The 27,369-nt window shown below is 41.4% G+C and overlaps 1 protein-coding gene across 4 annotated transcripts; it reads right to left on the bottom strand.

Annotated features, from left to right (window-relative positions):
* Window positions 1–1,273: 1,273 nt before the first annotated feature.
* LOC148040212 (mitogen-activated protein kinase 15-like) lies at window positions 1,274–25,937 on the bottom strand. Of its 4 annotated transcripts, none has more exons than XM_087697649.1 (11): window positions 25,227–25,937; window positions 24,421–24,829; window positions 11,451–11,578; window positions 11,274–11,333; window positions 5,912–6,061; window positions 5,410–5,565; window positions 5,204–5,317; window positions 5,009–5,082; window positions 4,827–4,925; window positions 2,821–2,951; window positions 1,274–2,704 (listed from the first exon to the last, which is right to left on the bottom strand). In XM_087697649.1, exons 1-11 carry the CDS (start codon window positions 25,467–25,469, stop codon window positions 2,418–2,420), a joined length of 1,851 nt encoding a protein of 616 aa, XP_087553775.1. In that variant the 5' UTR covers window positions 25,470–25,937; the 3' UTR covers window positions 1,274–2,417. The 4 variants fall into 4 exon arrangements, with proteins under 4 accessions (XP_087553775.1, XP_087553794.1, XP_087553766.1 ...); XM_087697668.1 differs by having other exon boundaries at window positions 1,289–2,704; window positions 5,180–5,317; window positions 25,217–25,354; XM_087697640.1 differs by having other exon boundaries at window positions 1,291–2,704; window positions 5,180–5,317; window positions 25,227–25,936.
* Window positions 25,938–27,369: the final 1,432 nt, after the last annotated feature.

The raw sequence follows: 27,369 nt of genomic DNA, 5'->3' as shown, positions 1-27,369 counted from the left end.
AGTAAACAATCTCTTGCAAACACTACCAATTCAAGCTTAATCTTCAACATTTATAAAGTTTGTGAATTTTCCATGTAATCTACAAGCAAATCTTAAATCTAATTCTTTGATAGTTCCTCTATATTGCACCAATCAACTAATGGGTTGTATACTCTATAACTCATAATGTTGTGAAAACCAAGTCAAAAGTAATGCGCAAGCTCAAAGGCCACCTTAAATTTTAAAACCATGTATGAAAACTTTTGCTCCCTTGATTTGAAATTAACATAGGAACAAGGTTTGGAACTTGGGAATCCTCTAATGAAATCAAAACCTTGAGCCAAACATCCATCATTGTATATTACAAATAGAAAGCAATGCACAAACTCAAATGCCACCTTAAACTTTAAGACCATGTACAAAAACTTTTGCTCTCTTGGATCGAAATTAACATAGAAAGAAGGTCAAATGCCACCTTAAACTTTAAGACCGTGTATGAGAACGTTTCCTCTCTTGAATTAAAATTAACATAGGAAGGTTTGATACTTAGGAATCTTCTAATGAAATCAACCCCTGAAGTAAAGCATCCATCATTGTATATTACATATAGAAAGCTACATATAGAAAGCAATGCACGAACTCAAATACCACCTTAAACTTTAAGACCATGTATGAAAACTTTTGTTTTAAATTAACTTAGGAAGAAGGTTTGAAGCTTGAGAATCCTCTAATGAAATCAAAACCTCAAGCCAAACATCCATCATTGTATGTTACATATTGGCCAAAGGGCATTGGTTAATGTTGAGTATACTTGCAATCGTGAAAAGCATGTCCTCATCTTTTCTATCCAAATCAACGTCCACTTACTATCGAACATATGGTGAGAGGATTACAATGGTTATAAGATATTGCGAACATTGAAAAAAGCTGTTAAGCCATTCATGTCAATGGTTCAAATAATTGTGGGTTGTTTTGGGTCTGCACATCAACTAGCAAAAGCTTTGCTTGTCCAAAACTACCCTACTTAAACCCATTCCCTTGCTATTTCCTCCCTCTCATCCACTTTATCCACATACCTACCCTCTTCCTATCAATTTCTAACTAGCTTTAGCCTAAAACCCATTAATCCATGTATACAGACGCCTTGGAAAGTTCCTATGTGAACGTCATACATATGTGAGCTCATTGCTTATAAATAGCAAATGCCTATGCATATTTTTCTTTTAACCGGAATAATTTTGAACAAGCTATCAATTTGCTCACAATCATTCTTACAACCATATTCCCAAATTGTATGTAAGAAAGAGTAACCCAAAAGATTAACTTTTCTACATTTGAAATCACCTGAATAAAAATTGTCCTAATGTTGCAACATGGTTGTGCAACACATGGATCATGCAAGTTGCTTTAGATTTTGGAATATCCATCCCTTGAGATGCAAATGAATCAGTAACTTACCATGATATAACCTGTTAAACAAGGCTCCATATCAACAAGCTATATGCTCAATTCGCAAGAGTGGGCTCAGAAAGAGACACAAAACTTATTTTACTCCATTTTAAATTCCAAATCCAACACTTCCATCACAGATTTGGCAATCGCATTGCACAGCTTTTGACTTTTGCAGGACTCCATGGGTTCTGACATTGAGCAAGAAAGGTTTCCACAAATTGTGACGCCAGCCTATCTTCACAATCTCATGCAAGAAAGTCCAAAGATCCTACTATCCTGTATACTTGTGTGATTCAATCAAGTCCATTAGTGCTATAATATCAAGTTACCTGGGAAACCGTTCATTATGAAAAAGAATATGTCAGACTCTGGAAAGAAAAAGTGCAGGAAAAAGTTTGAAAACACCTTTCAAGTTGTGCTTTACTGGGAATAGGGGCTGCAATTTGCCACCCTAAGCTCATTCATCTGATGGCTCATGTGTGACTTGGACATATTTTGAACAATACAATTTAGTAGAAGAAATTGGAATATGGTGGCTTCTCAAATACTTCCTGCTCATGAGCCTTCTGTCAATCAATCAAGAATGTGGTAGTTCCCTCCTAGACAATCAGAAAGGAAACCCTATGCTCCAAGGGAGAGATGCATTGCTATATAAAAATCTGGTGACCGCTCATGCATGCAATACTCTTAAACAGATTGGCTTGGATAATGATTGCCACAAAGTCCTTTACAACAACAGAAGGCTCCACCAATTACAGAATATAGAGGATGTTTAACCTAGCTTACCCTATCATCATGGACTGTCATCAGCATTTCACAATTTTCCCCTCAATGGAAGGGGAATAAGGTGTCTAATCAGCATTGGCAACTTCTCCCCCGAATGGAAGGGGAATAAATACATCAAACAGGTGTGGCTAAAATTAATATACTTGTGGTCCCGATAAGGAGTGAGTCAATGATAAGATGGCAACAGAGGTAGACAAACCTCAAGGACGAGCCAATCCACTTGGAACAGTTGAGGCCTTCTTTGTAGCACCAATTCCCATAGATTCTGTCTTTGATTGTAAAGAAGTCAATTCATTAGGCATTTCATCATGTTTCTTATCCTTATCACCCTTCACAGAAGAGCTCTTTTTTGCAGGATAAACAGAGGAATAAGGTTGAACACCACTTCCACTTCTTGCTTGCCATTCAGGATCAGCAAGATCCTTGCCACCTAAATTTCCCAGTGACATGCCAGGCCCAACTACTTTACCTGGCTTTGCTGATACACCTGACAGTGGACATGAATGCCATCATTGGAAATCCTCGAACTGTACACTGTGGGAAGAACCCAGAAAGAGAAATCAAAGAGCTTCAAATAGCACAAGCCAAAAAAATTCTACTTACCTTGAGATTTTTCAGATGCCACTGGACCTTTCAAAAGAGCTTCAGGTCCCTGATGGCCTGAAAGAAGTGACTGTTTTTCTCCTTCCCTCACTTGTCTTGCAATGTCTTCCCGTATTTCAAAAACACGCTCTCTGTTGCAGGCAACTGAATGTCAGCACTACAAAAGCAGGATCTGTTCCACAACCCAACAGTCTCCATAATTGCAAAGGGATCCAGACCGCATTGAAGGTCTGTACTGTGAGCATCTTGGCATAAGATCTGACAAAATATTGTACTTCGCTGATGGTAAAAAGAACAGGGAATACAACTGTGTTGTGATTCCTAGCATGTAAGGATCTCAGATACTTTAATAAACCACAATAGCAGACTAGAACCACTTAACCTCACTAGGATGTAAATATGCACCCATGTTTGATACAAGACCACAATCTTGCTAACCCTATTCAGCACATGTATTAGCAAGTCATTTTCTGACTACATCTGTGATCACAATCCCTATTAAAATATATGTCGGTAGCACATTTTCTGACTACATTCACATGCACTTTTATGCAGAGCTTTAAAATAGCTCTGTTGGCTGCCATCCCAAGCTCTGAATCAGCGAATATCTTAACATCCACCTAATTGCAGAACATGAAGAAGAATGTACTGAAATGACTACTAAAAGTCCAGACAATCTGACTTTAAAATTAGTCTGACAGGATGTGTTTGATGCCTTCGTTCCACTCTTCAAAAGATAGGTTATGAGCTTATGCCTGCTAAGGTCTTGAATAGCAGTGTCAGAAAATCTGTCAAACCTGCAACAAAATGCATACTGAAAACTGTTGACCGAGCCAACTACATGAGGTAGATATCACTCCATGTTTATGGCCAAAACCTTTGCAGGGCACAGTAGAGAAGGAGATGCATGCCGGATAGGGAGAATATTTTTAATCTTTTCTTAATTTCTGTTCTTGGAATATACATGGCTGTGTATAGCTCATGCCGGACAATTTGACATAACCTCTGCATCAATGGTGTTCTTATTGGGGCAACCACTAGGCAGAAATCCAAGCCGGTTGCTTGCAATTACCTTCGTTCATGCCCTTGTCTTGGACATGGTGGAAGTCATCATCCTCCATGATCTCTGATAGGCTGATTAATTCTGATGGCACACCAGTCAATGGAAGAATGGAGTTGATACCGCATTCCCAACATTGAAAAATGTATTTGTTTCAGGATGGTTACCCCATCTACGAAGGCAGTTTTCAGCAGCTAAGAATTGATTCAGTAATTCAGTCCAATCTAGGATGGTTTGAAACCCTAAGATCAGGGACAGTTAAGGATGACCCTAGGCCTGGAAAGTTTTGCGCATGGTAAGGAAGACTATCAATTGTCTGATTCGCCTCTTCCGCTGGTCATGCACATGCAGACAGCACCCTGTTGATTTGTTACTAAAATGGATAAGAAATTCCCAAATGGTTGGTAACAATTTCTCAGAAAAAAATAATTTTCGAGCAACTGGCCTTTGTACTTGTGATTAGTTACATGTAGACTTTGGCATCATGCATGTGAAAGTTATGTGACTCAATCTATGGCCTTTCCTTACAGCCATAGCTGTCATGTCTCAGAAGACAAAAGTGATCGCACAGTCGTACTTCTCAGGCTGCACCATAGCTGATCCATGCAGTTGAATGGCGTAGACAGCATTATCTGGGGAGGCATAGTAGTTAAACCATGCAGTTGTACTGCATACAGGGCACAATATGTACAGCCATACTGCAGCACAGAAATGTCTTATCCTAGAACCTGAATGGGAAACAATGGAGCAATATGAAGCAGATCATACCACCATATATCTTAAAATAAGCCCTTTGGCAGCTACAATAGTATCCACAGCTATTAATACAATTTCTGAGAAGTTTTTGTCCCTCTTCCCAATATTATTTCTTTAATGCAAAAACTAGTTAAAAACCAGTCAAATTTCTTCAACTGCAATTACATTTAGAAGTGCACCAAGAAGATACCTAGGCAAAGACGCATGCTGTCGTTCTAGAGGAGAGCTACTGCCCTTTCCATAATGTTCCTCCAAATGTGCAAATTGCCGTTTAAACTGATCAACAGCACTTTAAGAAGTGAAGCCCAACAATGACAGTCAGTACATGATGAGATGCTACATTCTTATGACTATAAGCCAGCACAGATCTACCTTGGGTACATAAAATTAGCCTGGTCAGCACCATTCAAGTATTCCTTCAGCATTTGTGGATGATATTCAAGTATCTGTAACAAATTCAATGTGGCAATCACAAATGTATCTGCTCTTCTGGATAATTGCATCAATCTAAATGTCATGTTTTCAAAGGAAATGATGCTTTACCTCTCTATAAATCAGTTCCCTTACATCATCCTTCATCAGACGCCTTCTTTCAAACTCAAATTCCAGCTTTGAGATCGGTTGTGCAGAAGGCTCACGCTCTACCTTAGCAAGACCTTTAAAATATGGATCTGCCAAAGCCTATAAAACTGCAAATTTGAGCTTGCCTAAAACAACCCTAAGCAAAATTCTGATTGCAAGAAAAATCATCAGATGCTTCTCCATATAATCACCTGTTCAGCAGTTGGACGGTCCTTAGGATCAAATGCCAGTAGCTTCTCTAGCAGACTGGCTGCCAAAGGATCAGCATTGGGGAACTTTTGAGAGAAGGGTACTGGTGGCTTCTTCCGCATACTGCTCAGATACCTCCTTGCCTTTTCATTCCTCACCTGTCCAGCAAAAGATCAAGTGAGATAATAGCAGAAATCAAAAAGGAAATACAGATTATACACTGCTGGATATAACGGTCATCCAGAAGTACTAGATTTTATAAAGTAAATTTCCCAGGATGAACATCAAAGGACTCAGCAGATGAGGACAGCATATGCCTATTCATCAGACAAAAGAGCAAGGACTGCATAATATTTTTGGATTGTCCAGTTAGGGCAAGATAGGTTGCAGTGGATCAATTCAACTAGCCCGACCTCCATGGAAGAATGCCTGAGAGGCCTCCTAGATAAATCCACAAACATCCTTCCTGGCTGCAAAGGCGAGGATCAAGAAGAAGGGGCCAACCCTGGCAATTGCTTCCGGAGAAGGAGTTCCCAGTATATCTGTCATGAGATCCAACTGGTGTACAACATTCTTCCCTGGAAAGAGGGGCTTTCCAGTCAGAACTTCAGCAAAAATGCAGCCTATGCTCCAGATGTCAATTGCAGGTGTATACTGCACCCAAAACCAACCAGCAATTAATAGGTAAATCAAGCTTGCTTGAGCCAGAGCTACAAAGGAATGCCCTGGGAAAAGACTAGTGCATTGAACAAAAACACAAAAGAGAGTAAACAATACAATCTCCTAATACCTATGAATCTGCTGAAGTGCTTTTGAAGTGAAATCTAAGAGCTAATATATTTGTGATTATCGTGTAACGTGTTTCAGGTAAAACATGCTCGAAGTGATGACCTGCATATTTCACAATGATTTGCAAACACAGAGTGGGCATTCAGTAAACAGCTGACAAGCTACCATTGCAGGTTCAGATCTCTAAACACAGCAAGCAAGTAGATTGATACATAACCTACCTGCAACTAAATACTATGAAAAGGAGCTACCAATTATTTAAAACCCAGGCACCTTTTTGACAAGATATTGTATCGTTGACGAAGCTCGAAGAATGTGTAGATTGTAGTAAAATTAAGTAGTTTCCTAGTGGTTTCCAGATTGTAACAAGGAAAGACTTAAGGAGGGAGAGAACTATCTTTATCAATTTGTGAGCCTGGGACACTACTCAGACTGCTGAGACCAGAGGAAAGAGTAACTGCCCCAAAAGCAGCACTTAGCACACAAGCTTATCAACCAATGGTTGTGTGCATGCCTCTGGTTCAACTTATTAAGGTGGTTGCCAGTGTATAGCAATCACCGTTGTGGTGATGTAGCCTAGGTGGTGTGAAAGCGAGAGAATGAGAACAAGCATAGAACTAGGAGATGGAACAGAATTGAAACACAATCTTATCATATTTTGGAAAGACAAAAGATTTAGAAGATCCAAAGAAGTAGATCACGAGATTATCTCAGAGATCATCTACAGATTATCTCAGAGTTGGCGAGTCAATACTGAAATATATAAAGATAAAAGCACAAAGCAAAAAGGGACAAAATGCGCAAATAGGAAGCGACTGGTAGAGACAGAAGCTTATACTGCATGGCTGGCAAAGGTTATAGTTTTCACACTTTACACAGCAGGTGAAATACTTTTAGAATCTGAAACCTTGTGGTTAACATATTTTGGAAAGACTCAAGAAATGTATGATAGGATCACAAGACCATGTAACGATTATCACAGAGTTAGCTGGTCAATGCTGAAATGTATGAGCATCAAAGCACAAAGCAAAAAAGGACAATGTACACATGGGAAGCAACTGCTAGAGACAGAAGCTTCTAGCGCAAGGCTGGCAAAGGTTATAGTTTTTCACACTTTACATGGCAAGTGAAACTTTTAGAATCTGAAATCAAATAATCAATACAGGCTACATAGTACATATACAGAATGTAACCAGCAGCTGAATCAAATGATTCAAAGACCCTCTGTACAACATGTTGGTTCACCTGTCCTCCACATTTCCATGGTTCAGACATCCTCCACACTGGCCCATTCGGCTCTCCCAGCTGAAGATGGAGCCATACATACAACAAGAAAGCACTTCAATAAAAGGCACAGGTGTACCATCTGACCTGAACCTCAATATCTAGCAGCTGAAACCTAGCTCTCAGCCTCAATGAATCTGGTCTGGAAGCAAATAACTTGCAATCCCAGCAGGTTGGCAATGCAACTTTGGCTCTCAGGAAACAGATGCTCAATGTTGGTGAGCAGATCTAATTAATGTTATCGATCACACAACAGCAGTAACAGAAAACCTGATTTCGCTGTAGATGTGATAAGAGCTACATCATACAAGCTAGCAACAGTCAGCCTGACATACAGCCACTGAACACGTACTAATCACCTTCCCAGAAATATGAAACACTAGACCAAGCATTTGACATGCATATGCAAAAGGATACACCATCATGATACAAACTTCTACAGTCTTTGTGACTTGAATGAATTAAGGAGGTTAGGATCTCACTGGCGTTCAAGGTAGGATCAGTACGTACGTACGGCTCCTTACCATACAGTGCATCTGTATGGTATACATACGGATCATAAAAAATGTGATCTTTTTTTTTTTTTTTTTGGGGGCCCCAAACAAGCCGCACCTTCCGATTTCTTCATCACATGGCTATTTCTGTACTATACAGTTTTATGTACGTGTTAAATTTCAGTTTTCACTATTCAATGTTATGTACATGTTAAATGTTTAATGCTTAAAGGTTTCAATTGTCATGATCATAAGTAGGGAATGTATATATAACGCAAAAATTGTCTAGTAATTGGTTAATGAATCTCCAATTGATGATGTGCATTGTGTGTAGTAATGTCTCTCCAAGTAATTTGGATAATATGCATAATGTATGGTGGAAAATACCCTAAAATGTCCTCTTGTTTTTTTTTTTAACAAGGGTACATAGTTTTATGTACGTAATTCATACGGAGCAACGTACAATACATATTTATATGCACCATACATTACGTATGGAACCACCTTGCTGCCGTCTGCATTCCAAACATCTTTTCAAGATTTTCATGCCTCTAGCTTTGCAAATGTCAAAGTAAATTTGCAAGTTATTTACTTGTGCATTTGTCTCCATGGATAGACTGCAAACCTATTGTGTTAGGTTATGATCCCTGGTTGTAGCAATAGTGGGCTTTCAGTCCGCATTAATTTATAAATAACAAGTACATAACTGGAAACTGATAGTAGACCATGTTCCAAACATGATGATGCGGTATACCGATGTGGCAGTATGAATGGCATGATGACAGGGCAGCATATGGTAAGATTTATCTGATCTGAAAATTAGCTTTTAAATTAGTTATTGTTATGCAATTTTATAAGGTTGTGTTTCACTTTTGATTGTTTTTAGGTTTTAGGCAAGAAAAGCTGGAATTATTTTGACGAGAGCGGCATCATAAAGCCAAATTAGATCATGGCTTTCAGACCTATATTAGCAGTCAAAGCTAAGTTGGCAGCAGACTTTGCTGTTTGAACAGCAGTCATGGCTGCTTCCTGGCTGTTGCAAGCACTTCATGGCTATTTTGGCCAAAGGCCAAACCATCCTAGCTAGCACAAAAGGCTACCTTTCATAATTTGTGAGAAGATTGGCTGGATGAGAGCTACTGTGAGTCCTGTGGCATCAGCACTCATTGCACACACACACACACAGCAACATGGAACGGGCAGAATGCAACCTTGGAACGCAAAAACACTATCCTCTAATGGAATGGGACAAGGAACACATTCCCAAATCATAGAATGTTCCCATCCACGAGGCCCATTCCTTGCCTGTTCCAAGCTTGGAACACATGGAACATTCAAAAACATGGAGTTCCACCTTGGCTTTGCTTCCACTTCCATTTCATCTCAACTCTCCTACCCGTGTTTCCCATTCCGCTCTCCATCACACACACACACTCTCTCTCTCTCTCTCTCTCTCTCTCTCTCTCTCTCTCTCAAAATAGGTAATTGTATTAATTACGGAAAAAGTACAAGATTACAAGATGCATAAACTTTCTTTTACAAAAGGTAAGATAACTAAAAGAGTACAAAGGTCATGGCAAAGAAGCAGCAAAGATTGCCGTATACCAAGGGACCAAGTCCTCCCTAGAAAGGAGAATTAGTGTGCTAAATAAGGTCTAGCTACCAATGTAGGAGACCTTTCGACTTGGCAAGGTGTTTTTGTACCATAGATGCAGAATCAAAAAACAAAAGCATTATGGGTTGTCCAATTGAGCCAACAGCCCCAAAAACAAAGGACTGGAAATGGAATCTTTATATGTGATTGTGCCAAAGTAGGGTATTTGGGTAAAACAAAGATCCAATCAAAGGGGCACAATGATGTGCCAACCACATCCCTCCAAATAGCAAACAACATGGACCAAATTTTCACGCCAAAGAGCACAAAAGAAAATGGTGGCAAGAAGATTCCATTGTGGTGAGGCAAAAAAAACAGGAGCAATTGTTGAAAATGCAGCCGTGTCAGCCCACCAACCATGACACACCAAAGGAAAGAAGACTTTACTTTTGTATGTTGTCTTATTGAACCAATCCTCCATGATAGTCATTTCCCACCAATCCCAAGATTTTTGCAAGCTCCTTACAATATTGGCCTTGACCAGCCAATGGTGGTCCTTAATCATAAGATGTACACTTCATTACCAAAGCCTTTTCCAAATGGAGTCAACGTACAAGGTCCCAATCCTACCAGGGACAATCAGAAGCAAGGGCAAGGAAGGGCTCTCTAGGCCATAGTGTCATCAAAAGGTGGTCCCACATGTCCCTGTAACCTCTCTCTCTCTCTCTCTCTCTCTCTCTCTCTCTCTCTCTCTCTCTCTCTGTGCGCAAATGTATAATATGGAATGTACTTCAGCCTTCAAAAGCTCATGATTTATAGCTCTTGGGTCTTTACTCATCGGACTTCGTTTAGTTTTGTGCCCTTATTTTGCAGCATCAACTAGTCTTAATAAATCATGCACCATTCATTTTGTTTGTAGTAATGCAATATGATGTTGAGTGTGCTTATAGAGTGTCTTTGAATACTTGACGTAATTGTTTATTGTGCAGAATTAGGGAAAAATCCAAACGTTATGTACTTTTTAACTTCCCATTCACTTATTCCCGAAATGGGGTATCCCCGTTCCATGTGGCTATGCCCAGATGGCTGTACCAATAGAGCGCTGTCCTGCACTTTTATTATTGTGTTTCTGCATTGTGGTACTGAGATCGAGGTTCGCCCATGCAGGTGGTAGTCGACATGGTTTATTTGGGCTAATCTGTCTGGCTGAAAATTGTGCAATTTTGTAGGAGCATTCCAGTTCCACTTCTCTTTTGACTGTTGCTTTTTAATACTGAATTTGTTCTACAGTTTAAAGTCTACTGTCCTTTAAATTGAAGGCCATTTCAGAACTCTTGCTTTTCAAGTAGGGGACAAGTGAAGGAAGACCTAAAAAGCATGTATGCATGGTAAGCTCTATGCCAAGGAACTTGCTGGATATGGAGACATATTCTCTTCTCCTTGGTTTAGTACGCACCTTGACATAAAATCCATTAGGAAAACGTATTGGGTTTCCTAACTAGCTAACCTCCCATTTTAGCATGCCTCACAACTTCCATCCATAAATCTTACAGCACTAAATCCTCTGACACATTTGGGCACGTCTTTCAAGTTTCTGCACTTTCACTTGGTCAAACTATTTTGTTCAAAATACATAGGCATTGAAATTATGTCAAACTTTATGTGCTACAGAAACAGGAGATCAGTTCAATAATGAAGGACAAACCTTGGAGAAAAAGGAGCCACATAGCTCTGGTGCACGATACCACCTGGTTGCAACATAATCCTGTCCAACAGGCATATTACGTGAAGCTCTAATAAGCACCAAAAATCATAATACTTGTTTGCAATGAAATTTAAGAGTGAAATGTAAATTCAAGGTCCAACTTGTAATTGTACATACTGTCCAAAATATTGCAGAAGGAGCATCATTGAAAGTAACACGAGCTAGACCAAAATCACAAATTTTAAGCTTGCAATCTGCATTTGCCAGCACATTCTTCGGCTTCAGGTCTCTATGGAACACATTAGCTGTCACAGAAAAGCTGAGCTTCAGATGTGAATATGGCAAGGTCTACTTATGAGAAATCTAAAAGTCATCATGTTATAGCACAGCTTCAGAAGGTAAGTATTTAAGCACATTCACCAAATCTAAAATTTAAAACATCATCATAACAATATCTAACAGCCACCAAAGTGTTCTTTAAGCATAATCTATCATGCAGAAGTAATTGGACAGAAGTCCTGTTTGAATCTGAATTGTAGCACCACTGAAATTTTCTTTTGTTAAGTCACCTGAATTCTTCCCATTGCATACTGTAGCTCTAGCCTTGTATGACAAAGCATGACACAACCTATTGGCACAGTTTGAACTCATGAGTGTGACATCACATGCTTCTCCATAATGTCATCAGCAACTTAAAGAACATTTCTGTAAAAGAAGAGACTCATTCAAACTGCTTCATTTAAAAGTATTACACCAGAAGCTTGACAGGCAATTCAGGCCTCCTCAATGAATTAGAAACCTCCTTAATTGCTTCCAAACTCCAAAAGTGTTAAAGGCTATTTTGGCACTGAACTAGGTTCCACATTAGTTAAACCTTGAAAGTGTGGAGCAGCAGTGCAGCAGTCTCCCTCTCTCTAAAGAAAGCATTATGCTTGTATCCCAATGATAATGACAGTGGAGGGGAGGCTGCCTATAAGTAAGCAAGAATAATACAGCAATGGCCAGTCAGCCAGCATTTAATGCAACCTGAAGTACCAGTCAACCAGCATATGCACTTGAGTCAAAAATGAAAGCACTCTGACAAAAGGGGTCACCACAACGTGTACTTTTAATGCTTAGCTTTGGCATTACTTGTGCACATATGAGATGCACGTGAAATGCAAGTCAGTTAAGTGCTAGTGACCCTGATCATCAGTGGGTGACATTGGCAAAAGTTATACAAAGTTATGCCAGACAAGTACTTGTAGGTGCTTGATGTCAGTTTGGGTCTAGGCCATTATTTGGGCCATTAAATGTCCAATGGTGACATTAGAGGTAGTAGGCATAAGTTAAGAAATTAATGCGAAGTCCAAGGCCAATTAATCTTGGGACATTAAATGTCCCATGGGGATTGCATTGCCTAGCTCTTGGGCAAGGTCAAATGGTAAATTAATTTCTCAAAAATTAAATTTTGAAAATTACTTTTGAAAAGCTGCCAAGTGGCAAAACAAAGCTGTTGGTTCTCAAAGCTTTCCATGCAGACTGCAAAAGGGCTGTTTGGGGGCAGGCTAAGGGTAGGAGGAGCCATCATATGAGCTCTAAGAGAGGCGATAACTAATCGCACCTCCCCTCCTCAATGAGAGGCCACGGTAGAAGAGGACCCGCAACTTGATGCAAAAGGGTATTTTACTACCTTTGGTGGTGAATCCTGGAAGGTCCACAAGGGCTCTATAATGATTGTTAAAGGCAGCAAAAGAGGGACTCTGTATTATTTGCATTGTAAAGCATTACCTAGCAAGTTCTTGGCTGTGGCTGAAGTTCATTCAAAGATGGAACTTTGGCAAAAAAGACTTGGCCATATGAGCCAAAAAGGCCTTCAAATTTTCTCCTCTTTAGGGAGATTTGATGTAAAAGGCTCTGGTCTCAAATTTTGTAATGATTGCATCTATGGAAAACGTGTGAAGTCTCCTTATTACTAAGGTGTTGTTAAGAAGTCCAATGCTCTTGATTTAGTGCACTCTAATGTGTGCACTATGCCTATTAATTCATATGGGGGTGCACGATACTTTGTTACTTTTATTGATGATTTCAATAGAAAGTCACGGGTGTATGTGTAAAAGAGGAAAAAGAAAGTATTGAATGCTTTTAAAAGGTTTCATGCTTTTGTTACTACATAAGAAAGGGCTTAAGTTAAAAGCTATAAGAACAAATAATGGGGGCGAGTATGTTTCTAATGAGTTCAAAAAGTTTTATGAGATGCATGGCATTAAGAGGGAGTTGACGGCCCCTTATAATCCTGCATCAAATGGCATGGCTGAAAGATACAATCGCACACTTTGTGAGAGAGTCACATGCATATTGTCCACAGCTAATCTCTTGCAACAATTCTGGGAAGAGGCTCTTAAAACTGCAATTCACGTATGCAATTGCTCTCCAAATCGTGCATTGGAAAATGGTGGCAAACCTGCTTCATATGACCATTTGTGTCTTTGGTTGTGATGCCCTTGTGCATATTCCTGTAGATCAGAGGACTAAACTAGACATGAAATCTATCAAGGGCATCTCTATGGGATATGAAGATGAGGGAGAGATGGGTCATAGAGTTTGGCTCCCTCAGGGCAAGAAGATAGTAAGCAACCAAGACGTAGTATTTAATTAGACAAAGTTGCTGAAACATACTATACAGGATGGCCTTGACAAAAAGAAGGTCGAATTTCAACATGAATAGTCAACCATTCAGCAGCCATTAGCTAAAATTTTATTCCTTTTGATGCTAAAAATGAGCAACAACCCATTGTGCTACAGCCAGAAGATAAAGGACAGCAAATGGATGCACACGATGGAATAGGACAGCAAATAGATGCACAAGATAGAATAGGACGGCAAGAAGAACATACTAAAAACAGGTTACAGCAGCAACTAAATGCTGAAAATCAGTCACCTGGTGATGGTGTGCACATACTTGAGGATGTAGGCCCATTGCTTGACAATACAGATCATTGGGTAAGAAGGTCTACACATGTCAAAAGGTAGACACAGAGGTTTCAGCCATCTTTGGGTTGCATTTTGTTGATTGATGAGGGTGAGCCTCTAACATTTAGAGAGGCACAGTCGTGAAAACGAGAGAAAGTGGAAGCTTGCTAAGCAAGAAGAGATGGAGTCTCTGTATGCAAATAACACATAGGAGCTTGTATCTTTGCCCAAGGATAGCAAAGCTATCCCTAATAAATGGGTTTATAGTGAAATGTGCTGATGGGAAGCCCAAGTATAAGGCACGTTTGGTTGTTAAGGGCTCTACACAGAAGGAAGGCATAGACTTCCAAGAGGTCTTTTCACTAGTGGTGAAGATGACTACCCTCCGTGTTTTGTTTGCTCTCACTGCATCCTTGGATTTAGAGTTGGATTAGATGGATGTGAAGACTGCTTTTCTTCATGGTGACTTGGATAAAGAGTTGTACATGAAATAGCCATAGGTTTTGCTATTCCAAGGAAAGAGCATTTGATTTGTAAGCTGAAACACAACTTATATGGGCTGAAACAAGCCCCTAGACAGTGGTGTAAAAAGTTTGATACCTTCATGCTCAGCCATGGATTTAAACGCAGCCATGCAAATCACTGCTTATACACTAAAAGAGCGGATGATGAAAGCCTTATTGTGCTAGTCCTATATGTGAATGGCATGTTGCTTGCAAGAAAGCATAAGAGTGCTTTGAATGCTCTTAAAAGGTAGTTGAGTTTAGCCTTCTCGATGAAAGATTTGGAGGCAACTAAACACATTTTGGGCATGCATATTAAAAGAGATAGAGAGCAACACTCGTTTCTCTCACAAGACAAGTACATTAGCAAAGTACTTGGACAGGTTTAATATGGCTGATGCTAAGCCTCTTGGTGTGCCTTTACCACCTACAAAGCTTAGCAAAGTTGACTATCCAAAGAATAATGCAACTGCTAGTGCTAAGAAGGGCATACCTTATGTATCAGCTTGTGGATCTTTTATGTATCATGTATGCCATGGTTGCAACTCACCTTGACATTGCTCAAGCAATGGGGGTTGTTAGTAGATTAATGTCTAGCCCTCGCAAGCCACATTGGGAAGTAATGAAATGTATCTTCAGATACTTAAAGATACACAAGAGAAGTGAATATGCTATGGGTACACTAGAGTTGCAAGGATTCTGTGATTAGGACATGGTGGGAGATCTTGACACTAGGAAATCTACCAGCGGGTATGTCTTTACTTTAGTTGGTGGGGCTATCTCTTGATGTTCAAGGTTGCACAAAATTGTGGCACTGAGTACTACAAAGGCTGAATATAATTCAACCACAAAAGCTTTTAAGGAAACTATTTGGCTTGGCCGTCTGCTCAAGGATTTTGGTCTTTCTTCACATACTCCAATGCTTAGTCGTGATAACTAGAGTGCACTGTGTTTGGCTAAAAATGCCACGTTCCATGCACATACCAAACACATCAAGGTTTAATACCACTTCATTCAACAGGTCTTGGATAATGGTCTTGTCACATTGACTAAGGTTAAAACTCAAGATAACCTTACAACTGTTCTCATTCAGAGTGTTACAAAGGCTCAACATGAGCATTGCATCCGATTAGTGGGAGTTGGTTACCTTAAAGGTACCACTTTGGGCCTTTAAATGGACGGTTGTTGGGTGTAAAGTCCCTTCGTCTCCATGCATAAAGTTATATGGGTGTGAACACACCCTTATTGTACCCTCATATATAAATATATTATTTATTCTTCGTGTACCATCACAATCAGGTACACCTATCTCTATGTCCACTCTCTTACTCTCAACACTGTTGCTCGCACTTCTAACTTGCACTTCCATTGTACACTCTCCCCTTCATTTTTAATGCTTAGCTTTGGCATTATTAAGTTGTGTACACATGAGATGCACGTGAAAAGCAAGTCAATTGAGTAATAATAAGACACTAGTAAACCTGGTGATCAATGGGTGACATTGGCAAAAGTCGTAATAAGATTTGCCTTACAAGTACTTGCACTTATACCCAAAAAAAAAAGACTAAACAAATCTACCATAAATGCACCTTGTTTCTAGTCCAAGTCTTCTTAGTACCATGCCTCTCTCTTGATTCTAATCAGCACATATTTTTACATGCTCTCAATCCTTTTATTCTCTCTCAATTTATACATTCTCTCTCACCATCACGGCTTCCTGCGGTGTATCTCTTTTGGTTGCACCCGCTCCTACTAAATCTCAACACCTGGAGGATGCTCCGTCCAAGTTCTTCCAAACCTAAGCACACACACAGCGTTCCAAAGCATCTTCTTCCATCAAATTTAATGGAGATTTCGTCACTAGTGGTGATTCTCCAAGCTCAAATTAAGGATATGCAATGGCAATTGACCGAGATGCACACTCCCCATTTTTCATTTGTGCCTACAGCCATGAGTATGTTGACCCTTTAGTTCCAACCTGATCCCTTTAAAGAAAAGAAGAATGAATGTCATGAGTCGAACATCAATTGCATGGCTGACCAAATGGACAACATATTTAAAATTGTATCAATTTTGTGAGAGTGCACAACGAAAGAAGGAACTCAAACATAGAGGAAAAGAGAGACAATCTACAAGAGAAGAAGTAAAGAAACATGTACTAAACACAAAACAAATGCTGAATACAAAAGGAGGACTGATCAGTCCCAGAGTCGGAGTGTACACCTACCAAGGAAGGAGAAAAGATAATAATCTAACTATCTACCGAGTGAAAAATGGCTATAAATAGCAAAAAATCCCAAAAACTCACCAACCTAAAATTTGGGGCCAAAATATAACCGACCAGCATTTAATGCTAGTAAAAATACCAAAAATGCTCTAAAATATCCCGAAAAGGATGGACAATATCCAGCAAGTGAGCCAAGCTAAAGAAAGTAGAAACTGCCCAAGAAATGCACATAAAGTCCTCACTGGAGCAAAAAATGCACTAAAATGCAATCAATTGAGTGCTCTAGAATGAGCTACCTCCTCCATCAAAACAAGTAATAGACAAGTCAAAGCTCCTAAAGTCCTTGTCTGACTCAAACTAAGGCTCAAAGGCAAGAGATGACAAGGCATGACAAACATGACTACTAACACCCCCTCTCAGATCCTAGATGTGGCAGAAGGCCAAGGGAGAAATGGATCCCGGGATGGCAAGAGAAATGCCAATGTTGATAAAGTCTGTCGATGAAGACTACCGATGAAGAAACTCCTCAGGATCTTGGGAAGCCCCCTTTGAAAAGCTAAGGGCCAAGAAATCCACAGCCGCATCACCAAGATTGTCCCCCTCGAAAAGGGATGGGGGTACAAGGGAACCACCGGAGAGGGTGGAGGATGGGAAGCAACTTGTGGAAAAGATGATGCAAAAGCGGAAACAAGTGTAGCAAGAGACAATTGCCTTGGAGGACCCTGTATAAGAGAAGGGAAATGGAGCCTGTAAAGCCCGCGCTCCTGCCATCCCTGTCACAATAACAGCCCTTGTAGTAGTATCCTCAATATAAATGGCTTGCTCAATGAAGACAACTCAAGTACCCAAGCCTAGTGAGGCCATAAACTAAGAGGAAATATAAAGGGCCTGTGACAGGAAGCTCGACGCGTAGTCCAAAAATAAAGGCAAAGTACTGACACCTCAAATAGGCACCGAAACAATGTCACCAACAATGATTGAACCCTTAGAAGGGTATAGATCCTACAGCAAATCACCTCATGGAGTCGTATGACTAGAAGCTCCACTGTCAACTAGCCAAGGCCTCTCAGAAGATGAAGCAACCACTAAAGAAAGCTCCTCAACAAGATGAAGGAACATTGATTCATGGGTAACCACTAAAGTAGAGGTAGAAGGCTTGAATGTTTTAGCTCCATCCTTCACTCCTAGAAGATGTGAGGGTACTTCTTTCAACATTTCTCTTTTGGATGTGTCCCCTTCCCACAATATGGCCATTTAGACTTCTCCAAGAGTCAAAGTCAAAACCGGAAGAACTCTTCTATCTTTTAGACTTTGACTTTCCTTTCTTCATCCCTCCTCCCGTACCTGCAACAAAAGCTTTGGTGGAGGTGGATCCACTGGCTACCTCTTTGGCACACTCATCATGCTCCAAAACAAGCAAGACAAGCTCCTCCTATAGAAGCTGCTCACATGTCCTTGATGTAAGAAGGCTAGTGTAGAAGACATCAAATCAAGGAGATGGCAGTCGAGTCAAAAGAATCATGGCCATATCCTCTAAAGAGATCATCCTGCCAAGCGACAAGCTCATCCTGCGTGTCCTCCAACTTGTTAATATGATCCTTCATGGAAGAAGAGTCATTAATAGCAAGCATCCATAACTTCTTCTCAAGAGTAATCTGATGGGCAAATGTCTTTTGATGGTGCAAAGAAGCAAGCTTTGTCCACACTTCCGTTCCTTTTCGCAACCTGCGCACATCCACTAGGATAAAATCTTGTAAGCTCATAAAGAGGAAAGTTTGGACTCTACATTTGAGCTGATCCCATAATGCCGCACAATCCATCGATGATCCAACAATGGGATCCTCCGCTAGACAGGGAATAGGGTGGGTCAAAAAGTCCAAGATTGAAGGTATCAAGGATACACTCCACCTTGCATGACCAAAGCGAGTAGTTGGAACCATCAAGCCGATCTTCTTTGAGCAAAGAAGGAAGTACGGGCACCTATATCGAGGATGCCATGATTGGCATATAAAGGCCAACAGAACGAGCTTGAGAATGGGGAGAAGAGAAATCCCGTACAAATGGACTAGGTGAACTCTCGTCGTCGCACGAAGAACTAGTACAAAAATCTCTCCGCCTCTCAAAGGAAGGAACGGAGACATCCTCCGAGTTAGCAAAGAACTAATGATAATATAGCTTTGTATATATCTACAAAACACCCACAAAAAATTGTGTTTACCCCGAAACAAGAGGAAATATTGTCGATTATTCACAAAAGGATGCAAAAGCACCAAAACATGATGTGAATGTTGTCACTTGCTCCTAAAAGGTTGCGTTTGACAGTAGAAGGCAATCGCCTAGCCCACAAACAGCGGCCTCCGTCCAATAGGCTCCAAATGATAATGTCTAAGCACCAAATGCAATCGCCAACTATTAAGAACTTGCATTTTCAGCAAATGTAGTTGTGGATGGCCTTACAAACTGTGTCGCTCTCAAATACCATGCTCTGATAACATTTGAGAGCGTGCAACGGAAGAAGAAACTCGAACATAGAGAAAGAGAGACAAACTTGGAGAATGATGAGCAATCGGACAAAGACAACTTTGACGACGAATATGACGTTTGTTATTCCTTCAGTGATGAGAGCGGCAAAGAAATTGATACCCTAGAATACGACACAAGGGGACGTATGATCGAGCAAATATGAGTAGACCCCAGACCACACAAGCAAAGTGCCCTTAGAGTAGCAAAAGAAGTCCGACACAAGGACTACAATTGAACTTGACCGCCACAAGAGAGCCCCTCTTTTAGCGAAGACGGCGAGTTTGATTTTGAATCGAAAGTCGACTTAGATAGTGATCTTAAAATGCCTCGACCTCCCAAGACTAGACGCACCAAGGGGGGCCTACTCGTCCACCTATTAAGAAAAGAAACATGCATTGAACAAGGAATAAATGCTGAATACAAAAGGACTGATCAGTCCTTGCACGAAGCCCACAACGTCAGTGAGGACACCAAATTAAGTTGATGATGATGGCAGCACTGAAGCTGGAAAAAGATGATCGAGTCGGAGTGTGCACCTACCAAGGAAGGAGCCAAGATCATAATCTAACTACCTACTGTCAGAAGTGGAGCAGCAGTGAAAGCATAAACATGTGCTGAAATAAACTGCTGAAACACAAGACAAAAAGAGAAAAGAAAAGAACACGATATAGATGAGAACTCAGATGTATGCACGGGAAATGGAATCCATATATCTGAACACGAGACAGTCGCATACAATAGTGAGTCACTGGCTGCGTGGGCACTGGCACTGGCACTGGCTCCTCTCTCCACAGAGTCTGCAGATGGTGAAGATGATGATGATTGACTGAGGAGGAGCCACGGAGTATAAATAGGCTGAAAAAGTGGGGAGCAATAATGTTGGTCAGACAGCATTAATGCTGGCCGACTGGTGCATAAAATGCTCCACTGGCATAAAATGCCACACCAAAAAAATACCTAAAATACCTAATAAAAATGCCCAGCCCAGATCAAGCTCAAACTCACACATGAGCTGACAAATACTTTGCTAACACCCTCTCTCAGATCATGGGTGATCTGATACAATACAATAGTACAATGAAAAGGGATCAAAAACTATACAACATAGAACCACCAAGTAGAACCATGGAGACCCAAGCAGTGGGTAATCAAGCCACCACCAAGGTGCCTCGAAGAGAACTTGATGTCGATGTCGGTCGTACCAAACACCTGAAAATAGAGAAGATCATAGCATGTCTCTGTGTCCATCATCAATGTCTCGCAGTAGCATACAAGACTATCCTGTCAAAAATGCCTCTGAACATAGGTGACCATGGATTCCTCGCCTTTGGCCAGACCGCCAAAGTGTCCCCTCATGTGAGCTCCAGACGAAAGCCTCCCGCTCTCTGTCAGATAACCAGCTCAGCATGAACCTGGATGTCAATCCCAGCTCTAGGATTTGATTCCGCCAGACTAAAGTCGATGCGTCAGGGACGTCTCTCTCTGGAACCTGTGCACCTGTATAAAAATATAGATGAGGCACGGCTTCCCCATCTGAACACCCGCTCACACTCCCTCTCTAGCACAAGAGAGTCGTGAGGGATGACCTCATCACCACCACTAGAAAGCAGCCGAGGAAGGGGCCACCAAGCCCTTCCCGCGATCCAAAGAAGACGATCCCTTCCGCGCCTTGGACTTCACCTTGGTCGGAGGATCGGAGTCGGAGTCTGATGAAGGAGAGGACTCATCGGTAGAGTCAGCATCCCGCTTCGTCTTCTGCTCCTTCTTCCTGGAAGCCGCTAACTTCTTGCAGTCCTTCCGCAAATGTCCCTTCTTGCCACAGTGGTAACACTGGGCCTTCGACTTCGTCTTCCCGTTACCCCTCTCTGAAGCTACATAAGCCTCACCTCCATAATGTCCCGGAAGCCGCCCCTGTAATCTCAAGGATGCCTCATGCTCAAGAAGCATCGAGGTCATATGTGTAAAACTGACAGGAGTCGATGATGTCTGCGCTCGCAAAGCATTGGCCACTCCATCAAACTCCGGGGGGAGCTTGTAGAGGACCGTCCCGACAAGATGCATCTCGGGAAGAGTAGATTGCATGTGCCGAAGCTGGTCCTGTACCTGCGTAATACGAAGAAGAAAAGACTGAATAGTATCTTTTGGCTCAAACTTCATCTGCTGGAGTTGGCCATAAAGTGTGACGGCCCGCATGGTAGAAGGTGCCTTGTACATCTGCTGCAACTTCTGCCATACTTCAGGAGATGTCCTACAGGAGGTAACCGCCGGTAAGACCGCTCTAGAAATACACCGAAGCAACACCGAGTAAGCACGGACATCGTCCGAGTCCCATGTGAGCACCGCTTCCTCATGGTTGTCCTCATCAAAGTCTTCAGGAAGAGGAAAAGGACGGAGAGATAGAGCAATAGCTCCACAGACGATGTACCATAGCCGCTTCTGCACAAACCAAGCTTTCATGACAACACTCCATGTGAGATAATCAGGTCCATGTAACTTATCATCAGTGGAAGTACACGGAGGAGCCACATGGAGAGGATAAGAAGAGAAGTAGAGAAGAGATGGAATTGAGAGAGGAAACACAGCCAAAACACAAGCACAGACTGCAAAAAATGAGAGTTCACATGCAATATAACCCAAAATCTGATCAATAGAAGACAAAATCTGCTGCAGAAAGTCAAAAAATCAGTCAAAAACTGCCAAAAACAGAGAAAACGGCCTGAAGTAACAGTCACCCAGCCACGAGAGATGCTGAATCAGCAAAACACAGGTTGTAAACTGGAGAAAAACAGGTAGAAAATTGTCGCCAACAGCTGCTGATGAAAAACGCACGCAGCAGAGGGTACGTAGGCAGCAAGCGATGGCAAAATTGCAAAAAAAACGCAAGCTGAAAACAGCCCCAAAACAGGTCGCCTGACTGCGACAGCAGTCGTCTGATCAGCAGGGGTACAAAACAGTCCTGAAATCAGCAAGAAAACACAGTAAAAACACAAATCCTGAAAACTGATACCATGTCAAAAGTGGAGCAGCGGTGGAAGCATAAACATGTGCTGAAATAAACTGTTGAAACACAAGATAAAAAGAGAAAAGAAAAGAACACGATATAGATGAGAACTCAGATGTATGCACGGGAAATGGAATCCATATATCTGAACACGAGACAGTCGCATACAACAGTGAGTCACTGGCCGCGTGGGCACTGGCACTGGCACTAGCTCCTCTCTCCACAGAGTCTGCAGATGGTGAAGATGATGATGATTGACTGAGGAGGAGCCACGGAGTATAAATAGGCTGAAAAAGTGGGAAGCAATAATGCTGGTCGGACAGCATTAATGTTGGCCGACTGGTGCATAAAATGCTCCACTGGCATAAAATGCCACACCAGAAAAATACCTAAAATACCTAATAAAAATGCCCAGCCCAGATCAAGCTCAGACTCACACATGAGCTGACAAATGCTTTGCTAACACCTACCAAGTGGGAAATGGCTATAAATAGCCAAAAATCCCAAAAACTGCCCATTTGGAGATTCTGAGCCAAAAATATGGCCGGTTAGTATTTAATGCTAGATATGCTCAAAAAAATCCCAAAAAGTTTGAGCAATGTCCAACAGGTGAGGCAAGTTTAAAAATGCAAAAACCCGCCCAGGAAATGCATATAAAATCTTGACTATAGGAGAAAATACACTTAAATGCAGTAAACTAAGTGCTCTAGAATGACCTATCTCCTCCATCGAAACAAGTGATAGACAACTCAGAGCTCCTAAAGTCCTCATCTGACTCAGACTGCGGCTCACAGGCAAGGGATGACAAGGCATAACAAACATGACTACTAACAAATTCAATGACACTGAGCGTATCGGATAGAGGCAAATCATGTTACAAGGAAAGGCATATGCTTGGTAGAAGGGGCATACCCCACGCCAAAATCATGGGTAGAATTTCACTCCAATTTTTGAAATTATATCATAATTGATGTGACTGGATTGAATATTTCCTATTTGACCTGTATTAGAACTTGGATGCATATTCACAAGAGTTTAAAGACTTGTTACATAAAATAAAAGACTTAAAGACTTGGACAATCCCCAAGCACTACTTTACATACAATATCATTTTAGATTACCACCAAACAACCAGAACAAGTTACTCCGCAATCTATTACACTCACTCGAGAATGTCTACAAGTATATTAAAAAAATTTATATTTTTTTGGATATGAGTAGGGGTAGTAGTCGACGCAGTTCCCACCAAGCTACCTCTATCTTCAAGCCAAATAAGTTTTCTGTCCCAACAATCACTCATCAACTATCTTCGAAGTTGGATAAGAAAAAAAAGATAAACATAAACACAAGATCACTCCCAGACAAGAGTCACTCTTAAGGGTCGTTGCTTTACTTGCCATTAAACGGATCATTTTCATGGCAATCAAAAGTGCGCTCAAAATAAGACCACTAAGTTTTCGTCGAAGGTTTCACTAAAGACTGTGCAGGGCTGCCCCAACCCAGAACTCAACTGCCTACCTGTTAAGATGCACCTAGAAGATACATTTACAGAGTCTGGATCATGTAAACTAAACTGCCAATATTGAATGCAAAACCAGAAACCTAAGAGAGGGCACAGTTACAGCAACAGAACTTCCTGCAGGCATCCAGTAAGTTTCTGCCAAACCCTAGCCAGTCCTCATGTAAATAGTCGCCACTGAATGACCTTATCCTGGATCAAAACTCAGGCATTGACCACCAGAAAGTTGTTAACTTCATAGTCATGAACACGAGAGGTCTTTGAAGATAAACTCGAGTAAAGCTGCATCCTATGCATTTCCTCCTTAAAATGACACAATAAAATGCACACAATAATACATTTCTTTCATTCTCTTCCCCACATGTTCATTCGAATCTCATAAAAGTTATTGCCACGCCTTTGTGTGTTGAGGGAGTACACACCTGTATGAATGTATTTCAAAGCCCGAAGCAGCTGATACAAAAAGAACTGGTAGTGCTCTGGTGTCAAATCATCATTCGCTTTGATCACTTGATGCAGATCAGATTCCATCAACTCAAAGATCACATAGATATCTTTGAATTCTCTAGGTGAAGGAGGCAACAAAATGTGTTTTATCTCTACTATGTCTGGATGTCTCAATAGCCTCAGAAGTTTGATTTCCCTTAGAATCCGTGTAGCATCAGACACATGCTCGAAAATATCATTGATTTTCTTGATAGCAACTTTTTCACCCGTATGAGTATCAATTGCAGAGCAGACGACTCCATAGCTTCCTTTTCCAATCACCTCCTGGATCTGGTATCGGTTGGCTTCACCGTACTCAGTGAAGAACTCGGTATTCACCATGCTCTGGAATTACAACAACGGGTCAAAATTTCAGCCTCCTCTTAAAGTACAAAGCCATGTACATTTGCAGACATCTAGCAAAAACATATAATAGTTGCAATGGATCGAACGTGATGCCGGGGGAGCTACCAGGTGCATATACAGACCTACACACGTGCACAACTGGCTGTGCACCTGTGCATACACAAAACAGAACCTGCCTCTCACACACATCAGCAGTCTTACAAAGTCATCCGCTCCAAATTGAAAAATAACACACGCATCATGTGGAATCAGATAACCTGAGACTGTGTGAAATTGATTGCTGACGAAAAAATGAGCTTCATGCAAACGTAAAAAGCCTAATACAGACAAGAGAGTGCGGCATAGCCAATTTCAGGAAGCAAGTGCCTGACTTTACGGTTTTGTTCAGCGCGTTGCATTCCGCCTCCGAGAATCGACTCCGCTGGACGCGTATGGCCTTCAGGAAGCGGGCAAAGGGATCGGCGCCAGGCAGGAGATTTACCAGGATGAGCTGCGGCTCGAGATCTGATAAGGCTGCCAAGGAGCTACTCTCTGAGCTCCCGAGGCTCAGCCAGCTAAGGCAGGAGGAAAAGAGCTGCCCGCAACAGAGGGATAGCCTCTTCAGGAACCTTTTGCCCATAAGCAGGAAACCGCGAGCGAGAGAGAGAGAGAGAGAGAGAGAGAATGTGTGTGTGTGTGTGTGTGTGTGTGTGTGTGTGTGTGTGTGTGCGCGCGCGCGCGCACGTAGATATTAGATGATTGCTGAGGCCCCTATGCTGGAGCTCTCAGCATGGATGCTGATGCTGCAGACTCGCAGAGGTGCCCCAAAGTTTGAAAGGTACAGGACGGCCTGCCGCCTCCCTTGGTTGTGCTGGACAGTAGACAGCCGGAGGAACTCATAGGAGGGACACAGGCATGATAAGTGAGAGATGATGGTAAGGGAGGAATCTTGGCAGAAGAGAGAGAATGTCCTGATGGGCGGGAAAAAAGAGGGATGATGAATACACAGAGAGAGAGAGAGAGAGAGAGAGAGAGAGAGAGAGAGAGACGCGCAGCCCAGACAGAGGTTGACGAAAGAAAGAAACACCCTTTGGGCCGGGTGGATGGGGGGGAGGGGGGCGCCGCGCGGGGGTTAGGCAGCAGAAGAGAGAAACAGAACGCAACACGAGGACTACTAGAGTCTAGGACGACCCGTCTCTTTCTTTTCTCCTCACCCCTCTCTCCCTCCTTCTTCTTTGCCCAACCTCCATCCCCGGTTGAGATGTGACCACGGTTAAGTGAACACAGCCACGAACTTGAAAGGGCCCTTTCCTAAGGACAGCTTCTCCTCACATGTCCTGGACTTCTAAGTCCATCCCCAGAAATCGAACCTAGCTCGCACCGATGCCTTATCAGTTGCTCTTGAGTCAAAATGCCATTAAGTACATGTCGTGAACTATGAAAAAATGGAAAAGAACATGGTATGAAAAAGTCATTGGTAGGTTACATATCGTGGACTTCTAGAGAAGAAAGATAACATGCCATAGAAAAGTGATCCCTCTAGCACTCCCCCGCTAGGGCAAAGGGCCCAACCAAGGGTGTAACAATTAACTCTCAATAACTCGATGAATCTCCCTGCATAAGGGGAAATTTGTCAATTTGCTCTAGATATACGTGTGGAGGTAAGGGCAACTAGGGTAAAGGGGCCAATAGATTGTCATCTAACAATCCTCCATTATAAAAAATAAATTTCCAAGTGAGTTGCATAAATATTTTTTAATGGTCAAACTATTTATATTATATAGAGCTCAAAGAAAAATATTTGGATATTTTGATATTTTTATTAAGTAGTCTTAGTTACAAATGAAAGGTTCATAAAAGAGGGATAGTGAGGGGCCAATAGAGTGACACTCGAGGATGCATTGCTTTAGGGTTTTACAAAATCTAAAATATAAAAAAATTTACATGGCTCAATTGTTTGTCTTAAGTTAAGCTCATTTGTAATTTTAAAAATTTCATATTGTATTGTTGTGGCTAAAATAGCCGCATCTTTCTTGTAAAATTGTCACTCAATTGGGGTGGGGTGTGTTTTCCTTTTGGAGGGCGCTACTTAATTGGCCCCTTTTCCCTAGTAAATAGTTTTTGACATGCCATTGAGAAAATATTGCCCTCTAATTAAATCTATGTCAATAATTGAATAGTCAAAACCCAATAATGAAGAGTTCAAAATTATAATCCATCCAAAAATCAATTCACCATCATGATTGTGTTGCTAAGAAAAAGAGAATACTACATGGGTGGGCCCCATCAATGCTATACAAGTGTCATATTACTAGGGGCCCATCTTATGACTTGCCCCTTTACCCTACCACTTCCCTCTATAGTTGTTGAAAGAAGTAATGGCTGACTAGAAAGTTGTAGCCAAGTCAACACATGATCACCATGGTGAGACCCTAGGCCTTCATCTATGTAGGCGCCATGCCAAGATTGGAGTGGGAGGCAATAGAGTGTCATCATGATTCATAATTTAACTGTGTCAAGAAAATTCTCCTATGAGCTCT

Source organism: Lygodium microphyllum, chromosome 2, assembly GCF_053477565.2.
Source record: "Lygodium microphyllum isolate KBCC chromosome 2, Lygodium_microphyllum_v1.1.10, whole genome shotgun sequence".
In the NCBI taxonomy this organism is placed as follows: domain Eukaryota; kingdom Viridiplantae; phylum Streptophyta; class Polypodiopsida; order Schizaeales; family Lygodiaceae; genus Lygodium; species Lygodium microphyllum.
Note: the sequence above shows the minus strand (reverse complement) of the source record. Positions and strands in the feature narration are given on the sequence as shown.

Excerpts from the sequence above, each read along its gene's own strand:
- LOC148040212 (XM_087697640.1), bottom strand. The coding sequence starts at position 25,469 with ATGGGCAAAAGGTTCCTGAAGAGGCTATCCCTCTGTTGCGGGCAGCTC. Across the intron at positions 11,579-24,420 it reads TTTGAAATACATTCATACAG|CTAATGTGTTCCATAGAGAC; the intron begins GTGTGTACTCCC and ends TTTCTGTGACAG. Across the intron at positions 5,318-5,409 it reads ACCGTCCAACTGCTGAACAG|GCTTTGGCAGATCCATATTT; the intron begins GTGATTATATGG and ends GCAGTTTTATAG.